The 20,935-nt window shown below is 26.8% G+C and overlaps 1 protein-coding gene across 1 annotated transcript in view; it reads left to right on the top strand.

Annotated features, from left to right (window-relative positions):
- The window catches only part of LOC112593569 (alpha-mannosidase 2), a 133,140-nt gene that overhangs the window by 32,418 nt on the left and 79,787 nt on the right, over positions 1–20,935 (top strand). Inside the window, exon 2 of the mRNA XM_025338028.1 lies at positions 15,333–15,434. Coding sequence (XP_025193813.1) covers positions 15,333–15,434 — 102 coding nt within the window. The remainder of the gene's footprint in view (positions 1–15,332; positions 15,435–20,935) is intronic.

Below are 20,935 nucleotides of genomic sequence, written 5' to 3'. Positions count from 1 at the left end.
TAGATTATCGAAACTTTATGTGATATTTTATGTGATATTTATATATTTTATCTATCTGCAGAAAACATTACATATAATTGCATGCAATCTATTCAATAATGATGTTACAGTTCAAAATGGCACAGTTCAGTATTTATTACGTTTCATTATGGCTTTGACTATAATTGTTGTCCTTAACGAGCTCCTTTGTTGAAAAATTCGTCTTGTGTGACAATATAAGACTAAATTGAAATTGTTTAAAATTAATTGCACGAAAACCGTACACGTAAGGACAAAAACGTTAAATTAAACCTTTTGGGGTTTTTTTTATTACTATGATATAATAAATATATGTATACATTTTGAACATTTTACATAACTTAATCATATTTCTATTTTCTACCTTTTAAATTCATAAATTAATTTTTAGTTTTATATTCAAACAACTTTTGGTGCAAATTATGTTTTTAAATTAGTATCTATATAAGAGACTTGAAATATAATTTCAAGAAAATAATTCAAACGAGCATGCTTTTATGAGTGACAAACAAATAAAAAAATCCGTTTAAGCCATTTTCGAAGTGTTTTATCTATAAACAATAATTTACCTATGTAATGATATTTAAAATACTTCATGTGCGACCCTTGTAGCACTCCTTTTAAGTGGTTATGAGAAATTAATTACGTAATATCATTAGTAAAACTAGTTATAGGTAATATTTCAATGATAAAAAATATGAAAAAGTTGGTATAGCTGGTCTACTATATAATACTGGTATTACTTGGTGTACCTATACTTCGTCACTGTAGTGAATGTGTTAAATTTGAATTCAATGACAAATAATAAATTATTACATACAGTTGTGAGTGTAACTGTTTCCTTATTTTCTATGGTTATTTATTTTTGAATTACAACGAAAATTAAGTAATTAAGTTTTTTGTAAAGTTCCCTTTATTCCCGAATATTTTAAAAAATACTGGTCTTTTTTTAATATGTCATCCCAAAATTACTAACTAAATAGAATTTTCTAACAGAAATTTAAATTTGAAATATTTATTTTCTACAGTAAAACATGTAAACACGTTTGATACTTATGTGTATAAAATTAAATTAAAAAATACATATTTTACTTTCTGCATTTATTGAGATTTAGTATCTTAATAACTACCATTGCGCCTTATTATAGACTTATAGTTATGCATTAATAAAATTAAAATATAATTTATACTTTGATCATTGAACAGATTAATATGTCAAACATAACACCGCCGTTGCGATTGTAGCGAATGAGGGAAGGAGGCGTGGCCTCACACGAGCTTGAAAAATATAAATAAAAACAACAGACCCCCTTCTCGGAAATTATCAGCCACGGGCTATACATTGACCACCTGGGTTTTGCCATGCCATCGTTACTGTTTGAAAACACTCGGTTATCTACAATATATCTATACACAATCATTTAATTTTCAACTTTTATGAACGACGAAAACATTTTAGAAACTGTTTTTCTTTGTATTTATATAATAATATTGTTGTTCGTTGCTTTAACATTGTATCACGACGGGTTGAGAAACAACTTACGGCTTTCATTCATTTATCCAAAATGATGTTCATTATTGTAATTAATTTAAGAATAAAACGACAAAATACTCGTACAATATATATACTCGTACATTTAAAAAAAATACGCATTATAATATCATATTGTTAAAAACAACGCCGACTCTCGACGAAATCTAGCAACAGTCAAAGGAAATACATTTTTTATATCAAGAATTATAATATCATTTATACATAGATTAATATTATGATTGGGGCGCCAGTGTAGCGTTTTCGTACTTAGTTGAATACAGAACTTGTGACGTCGAGACTAAAAAAAAAATCCCTTCGAGAGTATATTATTAAGCCATATTTATACGATGTATAGCCTATATATAGAGGTATCTACTTAGGCCGGATGTTTGTTTTTATTTTAGCGGAAAGTTTTTGTAAGCCTTTTTTTGACCATAAGCAAATAAATACATCGGCGTGTATAACAGTTTATATCACATACGTAGCGTTTAAGTTTTTAGTATTTACTTTTAGCCGATAAATCGAAACAACTCAAATGCCAATAAAGTATTAACGTTCATGCGGTGTACGGTGCAACGCGTATTTATGCGCTGAAGGTGTATACCTACTTCTGTATATCGAATAAATCATAATACTGTATATATATATTGTATACATATCGGCAGGTACGTCGTAAGTTTATGGCACCTAACATATTATGTGTATATAATAAAATTATTATTAATAATCATAATAATAATAATAACAAGAACACGCGGCATGGACGACTCGTACATATCGGTAGACGTACACGTTAAAATAATTCTGTTCTGGCTCTTGGGCGAGCGATCGCAAACTTTTCGAGTGACGATTGGTGGACGGGACCACGGCGCGAGGAAAGGGAAACGAATCGTGTTCGGTACACAATATATTGTGCGCGTACAAAACGTAAAAAATTATTTAAAAAAAATAAAACACGAAGAATTAACATGCGGCGACCTATTATTATTTTATGACGGCGGTGTGTACGTAATAATTATGATCGATTTTAATATTTAATGACTCTGTAATTAAATGGCTGATAAGATATCAAGGTGACCTTGGGTCCTGTCACGCCGGTTTCGAATCCTCCGGGCCGCCGCCGTCGCTGTCTCGGCCGCTGTAAATGTATTCTCATTGTTCTCGGCCGTGACGCGATCGTCCAGAAATCGATTGCGCACACGACATCATCGTCGTGGTTTCCCGCAGTGATTTTTCCATCGGCTCGGAACTATATCGTTCTGTATACGTTATAATAGTGTGACTTATGAGTTATTTGTCATCGCCGCGGTGTGCGGTGTTCTTGCGCGTGTACAGGGAATATTGTTAAGACACAATAATAATAATAATAATAATTACATATGCGTTAGACTTACGAGTTTGGGCTCAACATGAAAACGCTGAAAGAAATATTTCTACGATTCGTGTGTACTTTTATACCATCATATTATACTGCACGCCACTCGAAAACCCTTAGACTACGTATATACGATATTATGCGCTCGGCGTTCGTTTAATATTATGCTATGCGGCGAGCGATTAAAATTATAATATTTCCTGTATATATATGTGTGTGTGTGTGTGTGTGGAGGGGGGGGTATTCTGGGGAGGATTCTGACTACGGCGAGGACTACGGTTACTTTCAATTCTGTTTCCGTGTATAAATCATACGAAATCATATTGTATACAATTACAGATCTTCAGCCTTCGACGTAACGATTTCGCGTCTTAATAATAATGACGATGTTTCGATTATACTACATCAAATGTTTTTTCCGGCTTGATTGAAATCTCGTGACATCTGTAACGGCATCGCATCGCCTAGATTTCTATTAGACTGTTCATAACAAAACAGAAAATTCCTTCTCCACGCGATATAGTTAACGCTATATAATATTATATACACAGTCCAATGGCGTGGCGGCGAAGCTGTACGCCTATTTGTGTAGTAGCCAAGTCCTGTAGATATCCGTCGCTACACAATTTTTTTTCCGACTGAATGTCTATATTCCATCGATTTCAATTTTTTGAACGAGACAAAATGAGGTAAAGGCTTACTATAGTATATTTTTATTATAATAAATATGAGTTCGCATACGTTCTAATTTATTGTATGGTTTGATAATTAAAACTATATAATATATATTTATATATATTAATAAATGTGCAGATTTTTTGTATACAAATTAATGACTTATTATTGAATATAAAATAAATATTGGTGGCCGTGCACGGTTGTGGTACGGGTGTTACGCAAAAAAATGGTCGCTTTATAGGAAAATGGCGTCAAGTTCGTTTTAGGTACACCACTGACCGCGTTCTTCACAGTTAGTTGCTTCGGGGAATGTACGATTTCGTTCGTTCGTATATACCTAGGTATATATTCGCACTAGTCCGCCTGAGAACGGAAAATCGAACACCTGCAGCAGTTGTATTGATGTAAATACCTTACTCGCGCGTGCGTTTATTTCTTCGTTTACGTATAATAAATAATTTTTTGATTATATACCGCGTGCTACTAATTTTTTTCGGTGCGCTTATAAATCAAGATTTTTGATCATAAATAGATATAGTTATAGATTATTCTCGTGGGTAAATCGATCGAGATCATAAAAAGGTGTTTATGTATATTATATACCTAGTTATAATATATATATATATACAAGTAGGTACTAGCCGTATAACGCTACCACGTCCTTAATATGTCACTCTCGCCAACCACTCACATTTCTATCTCGTCATTTATATATACGTAAACAGATGGTACCTAATATCAAATACTGGAGTCTGTGGTAGTTTTTTTTTAATACATTACATTATGTCGTTTAGTCGGTATAATATATATATACAACAACAATAATAATAATAATAAAAAATAAACCTTAAGTCTTTTTCGAGTAGCTGCAGGTAAACGCGCATCTATAAGCTCTCTCGGGAAAACCTTCATCCTCACCATGATCAAATACAGATTTTATGTTTACAGTTGTATCCAAATCCAACCAAATCATCCGAAACGATTGCGGTATACCTACACCATTTAAATATTACGTATATTTTATACGCATATGTTTGAATATAATTAAACGAGTTTTATGAATAGACAGTAATAATCCGCGCAAACAAAGGAATTCATTATTTCCTTCACCTTCTCCTACGATGTTTTAAGAATGTAATTATTTTTCTACATCGAACGTATGTGTTTGGATATGCGTTTGAGAAGTGTTTAAAAATATAACGTGAGTAGTTGCGACCAAACTGTATCTAAATAATATAAAGAAAATGTAAATTATGTTTTACAATGTTTTTTGACCGACAACGATTACAAGGTTTGAATACTATGTATATATGTTATTTATATTGACATATTGTATGGCACTTTCAGTTTCGAACAAAATCATTAGATTATTCATAAGCGGCGGGGTGCGTAAAACTTGTTGCATTTTCCTTCCTTATTTTGATCCGCTGTGGTGGAGACATCTAACACAGTGAGACATAAATGTTTCTGCGTGTAGTCAAATTCAAAATTGCATTTGGCATGTTTCATAGATTTTTTTGCTGCTGTTAAATGCTCTTTTTTGGTAGCGTGGTGTTTTGTGATTTTCACAGTATTTCATAACTAACGTCAATAATATGAACAATAAAATACAACGTCTCTCGAATCTCGATTTTTAAAATCTTTTTTCATTTTCTTAAAAATATGTATTGGTCTTAAAATGGTGTTTTTACATTTTTACGTTCATTTTATAGGTAACTACTAAAATTAACAAATAATCTATTTAAACAAGTACACTATTTATTTTATATACCATGTACACCGAGGCGGTAACCCAACACCCTTCAATATCCTTTCCGGAATTTCGTTATGTCCTTGGTTTACATCAAAATAATTTATTATGATACCTATGTAATATTATTATATTGAATTATATGAATATTCATTGGACGTAATAAATGTATATGTAAATAAATATAATTTCAACTGTATAGTTGTTATATCCAACTATCAAACAAGTAATATATAGACTATAAATATAATTGTAAGCTATACGATTTCATGGTAGTTATTAGGTATATTATAATCTATATAATTCCTATTTATTTATTTAAGCAGGTAGTTCAAATAATTATATAGAGATTATTATATTTCTAGTTAATTTATTGATTATCTTGATAACTTACAAGTATCGAATTTTTTTGCACTGCCGCCTCCATTTTATAATTTATAAGTGCATATTTGTTATAGACTTATAAATTTACTTATATTTTGTTACCAATACTAATAATAATAGGTACCTATGTACAAAACATGATATAATGATGTGATGTGGTTCTTGTTAACACGATGCATTAATTTGCATTAAAATATGCTATATTATGATATGATATAATATATATTTATCATACACGTATAATATAGAACTTTATGATATTTTATTTCATTTACAAATGTTTATTTTTAAATGTTGATAGTGTTGCGTTGTCTAGCTCAATTTAAAGTTTTCAAATCGAGCTAGTTGAGATTTAAATGGATTTTCAAATTGACTAACCACTTACAAGCTTATATTTCCATATAAAACTATTGCAGGTACATATAGTACAATTATTAGTTGTTTTTTTTTACAAACAAAATTTTTATTAAAATTAGTTTTTTAATTAAATAAAACTTAAAAGTTATGTTTTCTATTTAAACACGCATATTACATTTTTAATGTTTATCGTTAAATACAACATTCAAACACAATACAAACGTATATAAATCCATGTATAACTTTTGTTTGACATTTCTTATTGTTATTATTATTAAAATTAAAAAAAATTTCCTTCTATGTAATACAAATTAAAACTTTTAATAAAATATTACGTACATAATTATTGTTAAAGCTTTTTTTTTGTTGTTGTAGAAATATTCAAATAGAATGACTATTTTAAATATGCATTTATAATACCTTTTCGATTTATTATAAAATGTAGTTATATAAAATAAATTATTTTTATTGTTACTTTAAAATTTTAGATAAATATATTACTACATCAATATACTAAAATAAAGGTAACTAATGATTTTTTTCTCACCAATATTATTCAAAGTAAGTAATGCTAAGATACTCATGAATTGGAATCACAGTAAATTTATCGTAAGTGGTTAACTATAAATCACATGCGAGTTGACTTTAATTTGTTCCTTGTAAAAATCACTTAATCATCTACATATAATAATATAAAGTACATACATAATATAAGTTTTTCCTTCTCTGGCAAAATAACGGGGAGGAGCAGACATAGGTATTACTTAGTATCCGAACCTGAGTCCTGTAGACAGTAAATTCGTCTTTTGCACTAGTGACTAGTCGTAACCTTGACTATAAAATAATGTTTAGATGCAAGCTAATAAAAATGATTATCGGAATTTTTTTATCTGTCGGCCATCTAACACCTGCAAAAAATTAATATTAGTGATAACTTCAATATTTCCGGGTGCGTACAACATATATCTGGCAATACACAATATCGTCAGCATTATGCGGTAGATGTACAAGTATAAGGTAGAGATATAGGTACGCCCATAACTTAATATAAATTATGAATTTCCCTTCTATTACGTAAAACGTGAAACATTCAACGATCAGGACGTATAATATTATTTTTAATCTTTACTCGGCATATATGTGTAGCGTATATAGATATGAACATTTTACCTATAATACATGTATATACCACAGATTATAATAACTAACTTCATTCCGATTATAATATTACTGCATTTATTTCTTAAGTGTCTAGGTATATAAAAAATACTAATCCAACTGAAAGAAACACACCGATGCTACGTTATTGCTCAAATGCACATTGACATAATCATTTCTTTTAGACAAAATATTTTCTAGAAATGTCGTGATCCAACCATTTCTATCCAGATAAAGTTTAAAAAAATATATCAATATATCATGCATGTGTAAAATTTGATTTACGGGTTTTTTATCACTTTCAACGTGTTAAAAAAATATTTAGTGTATTTGTGAAAAATGTTTTGAAGATATTAAATTACTTCTAATAAACATGTAATATATTAGGTGGTCGAGTTGAGCAGGATTCTGGTTATTAGGAATTCTACTGGTAAGTTAAAAAATACTGCAATGACAGAATTATGGAATGTGATGAAAAAAAAAAAAAAATCAAAACATCCCTTCATTATTATATTATTTTAAATTAAATCAAACGTCATACGAACGGATGTGTTTCACTGATTTATTTTACAGTTTTTATTTTACTGCAACTTTTACATGATACAATACGATAAAAATACATAAAATTATTCGTACGGCTGTTACTATAAATGTACAAAGTAAATCGCGGATGGTTTTAATTTTCAAAATAATAAAAATTTTATAAAAAATCCCCTAAAATAATTCGAATTACAATATGAATAATTGCTAAAATGTGATATATTGTCAAATGATTTTCTGATTTCCGTTTGTTTTCAACAGCTGTTACCATATAAGTTATAACAAATAAAAAAAGTAACATAAATGTTATATTATAATATTTACATTTAATCAAACGTTAACAATTATTGTAAATGATGAATTATTTATCACGTAACTACATAATATAAACTATACTTATATAGTTATATGTTCAGAAAGTTTTGTGTTCTATGCGTGATAAATTGGTAGTTGTGTAAATAATCATGTATTATATATTTCACTGTAATTTTGTCAAATAATAATAATTACAAAAATATTCAACTGTATAAAAAATATATTGGTATTTTTCCTTTCGTTGTTGAACTACTGTGAAAATATAATACATGGTATAAGTTATGTTCGATGTACTATTGAAATTTAACACTTGACATTAAGTTAATGATACAAGCTAATACATGCAATGTATTTGCTATTTAATCCTGAAAATGTTGTCATTTATACGGCTACGTATATTTTTCAATATAATTTTAAATCAATTAAAAAAATTAATTTCTTTGTAAATAACTAATTCAAACAAGAAGTTATCTTCATCAATTTGTTTGGAAATGAATACCCGCAATATATTATGCAAATAAATCAATAAATGTAATGTTTAATAAACATTATAATTTAGGAAGATACAATATTGGCAGACGCGCGACTTAAATCACAGCACGCGCAAGATCGAAACTTTTAATATTTAATCAAACTAACTACTTTATTTAAGTTAATAAGTTATGTAATATTATATTTGATTAAATATTTGTAAACGTTTCTTTTTTAATATGTATCTACCTACATATTCATAACTAGTATATTTTACTCGTGGTTACTGTAGTGTATACATTATAATATATTTTAATTGTTAGTTAATTGTGTATGCTGTAAACTATTAAGAATATAATTGAAATTGAAATATATCGGATTTCATTGGTAGACCTGTATAATATCATTGATTAACCCTTTACCGACCAATGGGATTTTTGAGTTCTCTGTACATTTTATCCATTTAAATATAGATAAAATAAATTAAGTACTATCTGACCATAGAAACTTATAAGTCACACCATTTATAATTGATAACATTTTTCTGTGAAATCATTAGATGGCGTTTAATATATCACTTAATAAAATAATTATAGTTTAGCCCATAAAATAAATGTCGATATTTATTTAAATAGCCACAGCCCGAACCACTATAGATAAGCATTGGATTTTATTATTATTATTTTTATTATAATCCCGAGAAACTGAGGGAGATGGTAAACTGCGGCAAAATTTACCTTTTTCTAAAAGTCGATATGTGAACTGCGGCAAAAAAATAATTAAGATTATACAATCTGCGACAAAACCGATAAGATACATCATACAAACTGCGGCAATTTATTTTATATACTTATACACGTTTATTGTTTAATTAGGTATAATACGTATTACGTGTTATGGCAGCTATTAGTATCTCTTAAAGTACTAGGCGTAAAAATAAAGAAAACCCAATTTTTAAAATTGAAAAATATATTATTATTAAAAATTAGATCATAATGATTGTATAATCAAAAAACCAATTTTAAAATTAAAAAATATTATTATTATATTAAAAATTATTTAAAAAAATTGTTTAATTAAAAAAAATAAATAAATAAATAAATAATAATACAATAGGTATCTAATTAAATTGCCGCAGTTTGTATGATATATCTTTCGGTTTTGTGGCAGATTATATAATCTTAATTTTTTTTTTGTCGCAGTTTACATATCGACTTTTTGAAAAAGGTAAATTTTGCCGCAGTTTACATACAGCCGAAACTGAATGTACTATTGAATAATAATATTATTATTGTGTATATTTATGTTTTTATTGACAATAATCGCAACGGACTTTGAAGTCCCTATGGTCTACTGTGACATTTATATAGGTGACGAATATTTTCATTGTCACGCACTCTCGCGCCAAGTTTATTATTTATATTTTATTTTTTTCGTTCTTGAGTATTGAGTCTGCTCGTTTGTTATTTAAATTAACTTGTTTATTTTTAATTGTAAAATGAATAAATTTATTAAATTAAATTATCGAGAGATCATAATTAAGATCATTTATATGACAAATTATGAGTTATAAATTTATAATATTGAACATAGTAACTACTACATGTTCTAACTAGAATTTACAATGTAAAAAAAATAACCATTTATTTTTTGATACAGTAATTATTTTCTTTAAGTTTATATTGTTGTTAATTTTAAAAATAAATTATACAATTATTTTTATATGGTCTTTACATTTTTAATTAAATTTAAATTAATTATTACTTATTTATCATTGGAAATAAGAAAAAAGTAATGCTGTAATGAACCACAGGGACTTTTAAATATACTGCTTAAATGAGTAATGGGACTTATTTCATATTTATCCTACTCCTCAAAAATATATTATAAAACCTTCAATTTGAAATTTTATAATTTTTAAATTCATCAAAAAAATAATAAATTATAATTGTGCAAAAATAAAAATTAAATTTTTATCATCATTTATGGTTGTCTACAAAGGATTAAATCAATAATAATACCTACCTATTATTCGAATATTTTCAATTAAATATCTGATTGAAATTTATTTTATGTTAAATGTTATGTCAGACCTCGGACAGAAAAAAAACCGGAATAATTGTTTAAATACAATTTAGTCGAATAATGGTTGCAGATAATCTATTTATCCTAATGTTTTAAAATAAATAGGATTTTAAAACCATATTTACATGTTGTTAAAATTTTATATTCTATATTTGTACAAAGCTAGAGATATTTATTATTATATAACTTAATAAGCTAAAATGTTAATAATTGAAATATTCGCATATTAATAACCATATTGTGGTGTAGGATATAATTACTTACAGATATTGAAATTCATTACAAAATGCGGGTCAACCGACGATGTTCGTGCATTGACCAACTATAATAATCCACGTGCAAATCTATTGGAATGCCTACTAAATATCATTTTGAGCTAGACCGTAACAATGTAAAATTTATAACGTCACATATCAAGAGTACCTAATATTTTTTACACCATTAACTAAAAAAAAATTCCACGTCGTTGATCAAGTATTAATTATAATACTAACATAATCTATTATTCGAACATTGTTATGCGTTGGATATAATATTTCACTTTCGGATAACCAGCTCGTAGGTAATTTGTGGACACTTTCTATAATATGGACGTTATCTCCGAGAAGTAAATGAAAGAAAAGTCCAGTGCGACGGATGCGAAGTCATCCACATTTAGCCTGCCCATTAGCCGTCAGTTGTCTTTTACAACGTACCGATTCGGTTTCAAAATAACATGCACTCCGCTCTACATCGCCGACCCGATCGCTGCCGATGACTATTATTAGTAGGCGGATATTAATCCATTCGAGTTCGATCCCATTATTGTATCATCATCATCATCATCATCATCATCATTATCATCATATTATATGGTCAAATTCGCGAACGAATACGCGCGCGTTATGGTGAAACGAACTTGAAGATATTAATCGTTTCATTTTAAACGAATTTTTTCACAGCAAAAAGCGTTTTTACGAATCGCATACCTACGGCAACAACACGCTGTAATGTATTTAACAATTTTTTGCCATGTACACTGTAGATGTGAATAAACACACAGTCAGAGCCTGATGAAAATTTCAATCTTATTGATCCTGCCTTTGAAATAACCAAGACGTCAAGATCACGACATCTCGTGAAATCAAGTTATATCTTGTAGAATATTTTTCTAAGGATCTAAATATATAAAAAAAAATAAACAATTAACTTCGATATTCGTTTTTTATGGTTAATTAGTTAATAGTATTTAATAATAGCTTAGTATATTGCACTAATATCTTGCGTAGTAGGTACCTGTGGTCATTTCGCTCCTCTAATTTTAAAATCAAAGTAGGTACTCATTAGTCATTAAGAAACACTAAAAAATTAATACATAACTAGCTTTCAAAAAAAAATTATATTTATCGTTAAAATAATCACTCGAAACAATTTATTTATGTAAGGTGTATACATTTTTAAATTTAATTATTTTTTATGACTAACATCGATTTTATTTTAAAAAAAATAAAATTAATAAATACATGTTTTGGTACATAAAATATCCACGGTGAACTGAAGTGATGATTGTTTTAAAATTTATAGTACGCTATACTTTAGTCATGACTCATGATAAACAAATAGCTATTATTATTTTTTAGTTTTGTGATTTCTTTTTAAATTAAATTTCACGGATTCCTTTTTTGAATATCGATAAGATTACAGATAACTAATAAGTTATTACTTATTAGTAATAACAGATATATGTCAAAACTTAAAAGTGACAAACATTTTTTTAATTTTGGTTTAATATGTTTGTGTACAACAACGCCATTCGATTTCTTTCAATCGTGGTTATAATACGAAATTCCGTTTTCAGTCGCTTGTTATTCAGTTTATTGTTTGTTGTTATTAAATTATTCGAGAGTGCATGTATAATGATGTATTGATAGTGACAGCGCCTCGAGTCGTATAATTGCTTAATAACAAATTTTAAGCGTACCACAGTACCACATCCCTTATGATATTTATTAGTAGCTATAGATATATCGCAGTATAGTATTATATGCGCCTTGTACTGGAGTTGTCAAAAACAAAATACTCTGCGAAAAGTGAGTAAAAACTAAACATTGTTTTTTTTTTTTTTTTTTTTTTTTAATAAATCATATTTAAAATATTACTGCCCCAATACATTTTATGAAAACATAGTTAAGTAATTCCTAAATAAAATAAAACTGTGAACTATTTGTATTTTCGTTACGAATATTAAGCAGTGAATCCTCTTATCAAACCTATAGATTTTATATACCTATATGAGCAATTCTATGGCTGTAGTCTTCGGTTATAACTTACAAATCATGTGAACGAGTTCTAGTAATAGTGTTTAAAAAATAAGAAACCTTAGAAGAAAATTACGAGGTGGAAATAGGTCAACACATATTATAATAATAACTAAATAATAAGCTTTGCTTTCGATTGTTTTTTGATTGATTTTGCATATGGAAAGCTAAATACTAGTGAATCTTATAAGTAGTAAACAGGATATTTTCAAAATGTCTTTAAGAAATAGACCTCTTTTATAATATGCCACCGAAGTTGCATAATTCTGTTTGTTGTTGGTGCACTTCTAACTCATATCTGTCTTGTCCAAAGAAATGGAAATCATCGCCAATATATAACATAATAATATTATCAATATTAATATGTATTTATAATAGTTTATTGGTGTTGCTGCGACAATTAATTTTAAAGAAGTGTTTTTTATATCTGCCAATAATAATCTACCAAATTGTTTAATAGATTAACTATAATTTTTACTTTATATTACAATATAGCTAGTGTACACCGCCGGGCGCCGATACTATTTATGATGTAACATATTGTTTCCACTTACATTATAAATGCTTTTATATTATCACAATACATACAAGGATTATGTTTTTATGCCTCATATAATGTTCATAAAAATAATTCATAATATTGAATAATGACCTCGGAGATCTAGGGTTTTGCCTGTCCAAAAATAATAATAACATTTTTATTTTTATTATTCTCTGTACATTTTTTAAAATGATCATTAATAAAATTAATAAGCAAAAAATAAACTGATAAATATGAATTAATTATATACATGATATAATTATATTTTAAACTTACAAATTATTTATTATTATTTTATGAAACTATGTAGATTCTTATTCTAACTGATATATTTCTTCTAAAATTAATTATGTTTAACCAAAATAAATAAAAATAAAATGTCTGTTTTTCTTTATGAAACGTTATATTAGCAGTATAATATAGATATACGTTTACTGTTTTACATTATTTTATATTACGCATATAAACTAACTATAATAACTATGTTTAATAATATAAATTTAGAGTTAAGATTTAAACGTACCCTACATATTACTTAAGCATTTAAAATATCTCATTTTAAACTGAAAGTTTAATAATGATTTATACATTTTGTTTGGAAACCTTGAAAAATACTATTACATAAACACAATTAAACTCTATAAGGTAAGACATAATTTGTGTAAACGGGATTATTTTATTAACAATTAAAGTATAACGGTACTTTTTGTCAAATATGAATTGTTTTTTTTTTTTCAAATTGTGTATATTATAATATTTTCATAATTATAAACTAACATCGACGAATTTAAGTCCAGATAAATTTTATTTAAATTTATAAGAATTAAAAAAAGCAATACAAACAACACAATTCATGAAATACAAATTAGAATCGACCATATTTTAATACAATATATCAAAAGTATCTTTAAATATGAAATAACAATTTCAAATCACTAACATCTTTCATCGATCATATTTTTAAGTACTTATATTTTGAATGAAAACATGAATTTTAAAAATCGTCTTTCGAAGCTGTACCAATACTTTTTTGTGAATTTTGAATGAATAAGTTAATTAGTTTTAAGTCAAAAGTATTTAAATATCCGATAAGCAGAATAGTCTACTATTTTAGATGTTACCTCTTTTAACTCAGCTTATCTAAACCTTAAGTACTTAATATATTATAGTTAATTAATCACTTATTCGAATTTAAATTTTAAGTAGGTACCAAAAAGATGATGACTGTTTAAAGAATCACCTGTTACCACCAGTATACGTTTACAATTTTATCGATAGCCATTTATGTATAATTTTTAACGATTTTTCAGTAGGTAATTTTTAACAATAGTTTTTATACTCGAGCGAAAATAAAAATCTAATAAGTTATTGTAACGTGTTATACCTACCTATGATTCAATTGAAATTTGGTAATAAAATCTAAAGCGATTCATATATTTTTATTTTGTTATGAAATAATAATTGTTTAAAAATTGATAAGAATAACTTTTGAATTTCTGACAAAATAATCGTGATATGAATCGCGTTTAAATTATTTTAGACTGCATACCGTTTGAGAGACAATATTTTTTTGGTGTTTCCGCAAATTCATATTGCAATTTTTTGTGCAGTTGATAATCACTAAACGATATTAACTATTTTTTAACAGTACAGTTATATCAACAATTGTCACTTATTTAGAATTAACATTCATATGTAGTGTATTTAAAAAACAGAGTTATGAATTCACCAGATTTTGGGTGACAAGACGTAAAAACAATTATCAAAACAATGATTTTGCGCATGATACAATTCATATGTTTAAATATGTATTATTTATTTTTTTCTAGCCGTATTGGATGAAAAGTAAAGAATATTGGAACAACAGTTTTGACGAACGTTACAAGAAACTCCACGAAGATGTAATCAATAAGAAACGACTTCCACTCAAGGTGAGTTCTGGAAAACTCGTTGTACTATTATTAAACTTTAGTTTAAAGAAAATACAATAATGTCTGAAATGTTTTATTAATGTTGCCGCGTGATTAGTATGTTATTTTTCCGTATAAAAAGCATTTTTTTTTACTATTATTAAATGCGTTTTATACTTAAGAATGAATCACTAAAACAGTCTGTCGTGTACGCTTCCCAATTATTGTGGAGGCGAATTTTGTCACCTTATTCACTTTTTTTTAATAAACTATGTCGCTACTTCTGTTGAACATAACTACTTTAGAAAATCTTTCTTCCTCCATTAATATCAACTTATCATATGCAGATTTTTTAATTTGTAACATTTCTTTAAGTAATTTTGTTCTAAATTACATTTGTATATTATGGTTGAAATAAAATTATTTATATTTATACTTATGATATTTTATTATAATTTACTCGTTAAATTACATTGATAAAAACTTTCGTGTGCACGCCTACTCTTATAGTAAGTTTATACTTTATACAATATAAGTACGAATAACATATATGCAATATAATCAGCTATTTTTTATTAATCGGTAAAAATAAGTCTCTTTGCAATTTGCAGTTATCGTTTAAAATATAATCGTGAAAGCACAATAATTATTATGATAATTTAGTATTAAACAACTTTTTTTTCCATGAATTTAATATTATTTTCGTTCTCTAATGCACATAATAAACCTAAATAATTGCATAAAAGTTATTATTATTATTATTATTTACTTCAGCAACCCTGAAACCTAGGGATCGTAGACTCGAGTATACAGTTGGTCCAGGGTGTACGTGAAGGGATTGTGGGACGAGGTGTCAGGTGACCCACGAAATTGGTTATTTACTGCAACCTATTCGTTTCTGTTAATAAAAATGTCCTCTTACCTCCCCATCAACTGATGCACACATCTCCCACATCTCTGCTCGACCACTAATAGCTGCCCGCAGCGGAATAAAACAAATTGCAGCCACCGTACAAGAAGTTAATTCGAGTAGATCAGTGCTACTGCGCAAGTATTTCATTATTCTTATTTTTTATTTTTATTTTCCCCGCCGTCTCATATCCTAAACCTGTACGAAATTATTCCTTTCGTCGTCACGTTTCGTTTTCCGGTAATAGGATTTACTAGTCCGACACAATATATAATACCCGCTTGCGGAAGTCAACTACGAAAATATTTCATACGCGTACCTTGCCCACACGTATGTGCAGTGTACGTATACGCATTTCTATATACACGTAAACCTATATAGTCTACAAAGGCACAGGAAATAATTTAAACGGGGACATATTATATAATATGGTACAACACACGCGTATAGTTTATTGTATATATATATATATAAATATGTGGTCGCCAGTGATGGGTAGGACACGTCTTTTAATGTCTAAAACTACAACAAAACTTTTTTTTCATTTCTTGATGGAAATATTATTAATCATATAATACTGTTTCGTATCATTTTGTAGCCGGAGAGACAGTAAAATCACTGTAACTATGTTCTGAAAAAATATGTTTTTAAATGGTCTCCGTACGATCTCGTACCTTATTATAATATAATGCTATATGTATGTAATAATTTTTCATATCATATCTTATACATTAAACATATAGTTATTTTTTTATTTTATCTCTTCATTTTCTTGGATAGTATAATCCAAGATCCTAACTATAATCCATTTAATCGATTTAATGTTCACATTCTACGTTAACTCTAACTTATTAGATTCTAAATAAGGTTAGGATAGGACTTTTAACTTAAGAAAATAACAATATAGTGTATTGGTTTTATGACAGTGTTTTGTTTTATTAAAATTCTATTTATTTATTTTTTATTGTCTTCTTTTATTGCGCACTCGTGTGTATAGAATGAGTGTTAAAAAACTAACGTACAACAGTATAATAGTTGTATATTAAGAGTCTAGACGATTCTTTGAGGTGGTAATTTTTCAATTTTCTTAATAATTACAATACATTTTCTAAGCTATTCGTATAGAATAAATTCAACCGTCAAAAAATTTGAAAAAATATTATTAACTGGAATTCACCCAGAATCTTTTCTTAAATACGATGAAGGACCTACGTCGTTTACCGATTTTAAACTTTAATCTTCACAATTATCGTGCTATACTTGTAACTTAGGAGAGTAAAATTAAACTTATTACTATTATTATTGTTACTATAATTTATAGGTCGACCTAGGAATCAACAAATCAACGCAGTTAAGATAAAAAACAAAACCTTTATTAGAATATAATTTAGTATATTATTGGTTATTACTTATTAATGATTTACTCTTATAATATATTATATATAATATCGCTGAATTGGAAATTATAATCAAACACTTGTTTTATAAAAACTGAATAAAAATCTTTAAAACATTTCGATTTTAAATAAACTTAAGTGCAACTACAGTTATAGTTATATGACTTAAAATTTATAACGTACTATATAATAATATATTATATCTATTAACTGTTCATCCAAAACTTCATATAGATGATGTTTATAGTAGATTCAACAATGTATTTCACTAAATGTAAATAACTATAATATTTTATCGTCGAAATTTATATGGTCTACTAAGGTTAGATTAGATTATCACTGGAATAAAAATGTATTTGAGTCAAATCATTGATCAGATGACAAAAAATCAAATAAATATTTATGGAAATGTTGTACAAAATCATATTTTTATAGGTGTATAATCCTGCACGCCAAGGTGAAATTTTCAACTTAAAAATTGTTTGGTGCCAGGATAATGTTCGGAATTTCGACCTTTTGTATGATTAAAATTTTGAATATCATATTAAAATTCGATTAATGTGAAAAAAATTGAGCAATCCGAAATAATAAAACCTGTTTCGACAAAAATTCAAAATGTATAGAATATTAAACGTTTTTAGTGTTTCGCATTATTGAAGTTATTATAAATGTGTATACATACCATAGATGGTAGTTATAAATTATAACGTGTTACCTTTTTTCAACTCTAATTTAATTATAATTTATGATTATTTCTGTAGTGTTAATTAAAGCGTATAATTTATGTCTATTATTTAGGCTGAAATCTGCAAGCTAACGGGTGGTATGTTATAAACAATTTATGATTTTACACACAAACTTAAGTAGGTAAAATGTTTAGAGTAAATTAATCGTTAACATTGGTACAAATCAAAAAGTGTTGTTAAACACGTAATTATTTGAAAATAATTATATCAGTAAATAGGCAGTGTATATTTGTTATAGAACGAAATTGACATGATAATTGTAATTATTCGTTGAATGTAGAGATATACAAATCAACAAACGTAAAATAATTTAAAATGGTTATCATAATAATCGATTACATTCTATTATAATAGTAGGTATGCCAGATTTAATTATGTATATAATCATAGAAATTTGATCAATATTTGTTTTTATGGAATTGCTACAGAACTTATAATGATTTTCAATCACCGCATTGTTGATGTTTTAATGATTGGTATAGCGTACAAGGTATAGTGTATATAACCTATATACATTATTATTGGTTTGTTTATCGAAGTTTTGTTTGTATTATTATTTTAGTTTCATGCGTTTCAATAACTTTTCAATATTACAACTTATTGGAATTCAACACTTAATTTATTTATTATTATGAACCAATTATAAAAGTTTCGTTGCGCTTTTCGAATTAAATTAAAATTAATTTGTTCCTCATAGAGAGCACCAAAAATAATGAATTTCAAATTTTATTTCGGTTAAAAAATGTTTTCCATTCTTATTTTTATTTCAACTTGAAAAAATATTTGTTTAATAATTAAAAATTTCTGAGCATTTATTCATAATTAAATCGTATGATATATCAATTATTTATTTTTTTTAACATTTACCATTCTATGATAATTTTAACGTGTTATATTTTATCGAACTGCAGTTAACTGAAGCTGAACGATTTTAACATCATAATTTAAATTATAGTATTATACTACTGTTAATGAAAACTATTTGCAATATTAATAAAATATAAAAATTAATATCTAAATAATTTTTATTAAAAAAAACAACTGATGCTTAATGATTTATTACTTTTGACAGTGTAACTGATAAAATGTATCAATAAATATATAATATATATTTATTATATTTATAATGTACTTTAATTATTTTATTATACATAGTACAAACCTAAACTCAATTATATCATGTTTTATTTAATTAAATCACTATAATAACACTCTGTACTAATAGAAATGTCGATATTTATAAGACTATTATTTTATAAAATACCTAATATAATAGTATTCTTATGGAATTTGAACGGTCGTTTCATTTTTATATATAAACTTACTAACGGTCATTTCGTAAGTTCATGTTCTGGCAATTATGTCATCATCGTTTTCGTTTTCGTATTTTTTTTTTTTTTTTATAACTATTTAATTTGTTTGTTCTTTTGTTCTTAATTAATTTTATACTTTGCGATTAATATTTCAACTGATATGACAATACCTATATGTATACCTTACTGTATCATAGAATAGAAAAAGTTCAGAGTACGTTATTTTGAGAGATTGAAGATGTGTGTGTGTGTGTGTGTGTGTGTGTGTGTGTGTGTATTGTACAGGGATTCTTAGAGTTTCTTATATTTTATTTTTATTTTTGTAATCCATATACTTTTCTTATTGTGATGTGAAATACTCGTATAATCTAAAAGGATAATACTTTGTAAAGATCTTTCTCTGCTTTTATTTCACTTTACCGGGTCGCTTTTCCTCGTTTCTTTCTTCAATCACTCCTATACAATATTTACAGTACATATATATATATATATATATATGTGTATATGGTACAGTTATCTCACCATTCTCACCGCATTTCTTCACGTCAATATCTATTATACATACCTATCCATTTTATCTTTATATATTTAAGATATCTCGAATATAATTATTCTCTCGAATAAACAAACATTTCCCCCGAAGTATTTCAGTATTCAATTAATTTTATTGAAGTGATGTATTTCAAAAGATTTAAAAAAAATCTATTTAAGCTAATGAACAATAGAAATACGTGGTTGGAATAATTTTGTATAAATAAATAAGTTTGATACGGGCGTTGTAAAACGGAAAAAGATATTTTGTGTTACTGTTTGATAAAAAATAGTATAATATATATATAACTGTAAATCATAAAATATGTGCTTAAATAATATTGTTAAATAGTGGTTTTAACTATATATTATCAGCTTATCTTATATAATATATGTTTTACATATAATATTTAAACCCTTCGAAAAAGCAAAAAAATCATAAATTATCAAATTATAATATTACACAACATTATATAATATTATCTTGTTATATATATTTATTCATTATACTTTCATCGAAAAAAAAAACATTTAATATATTTTTAGTTGAATTTATTGATAATAATCATGCTTGGGAGCCTCTTCTATTGGTTCGGTTGACTACGCGCTATAGACTAACTGAAAA

The sequence above is a fragment of the Melanaphis sacchari genome, unplaced genomic scaffold (assembly GCF_002803265.2).
Source record: "Melanaphis sacchari strain LSU unplaced genomic scaffold, SCAv2.0 Contig20_pilon_pilon, whole genome shotgun sequence".
NCBI classification, from domain to species: domain Eukaryota; kingdom Metazoa; phylum Arthropoda; class Insecta; order Hemiptera; family Aphididae; genus Melanaphis; species Melanaphis sacchari.
This window is presented reverse-complemented; position numbering and strand designations above follow the sequence as displayed.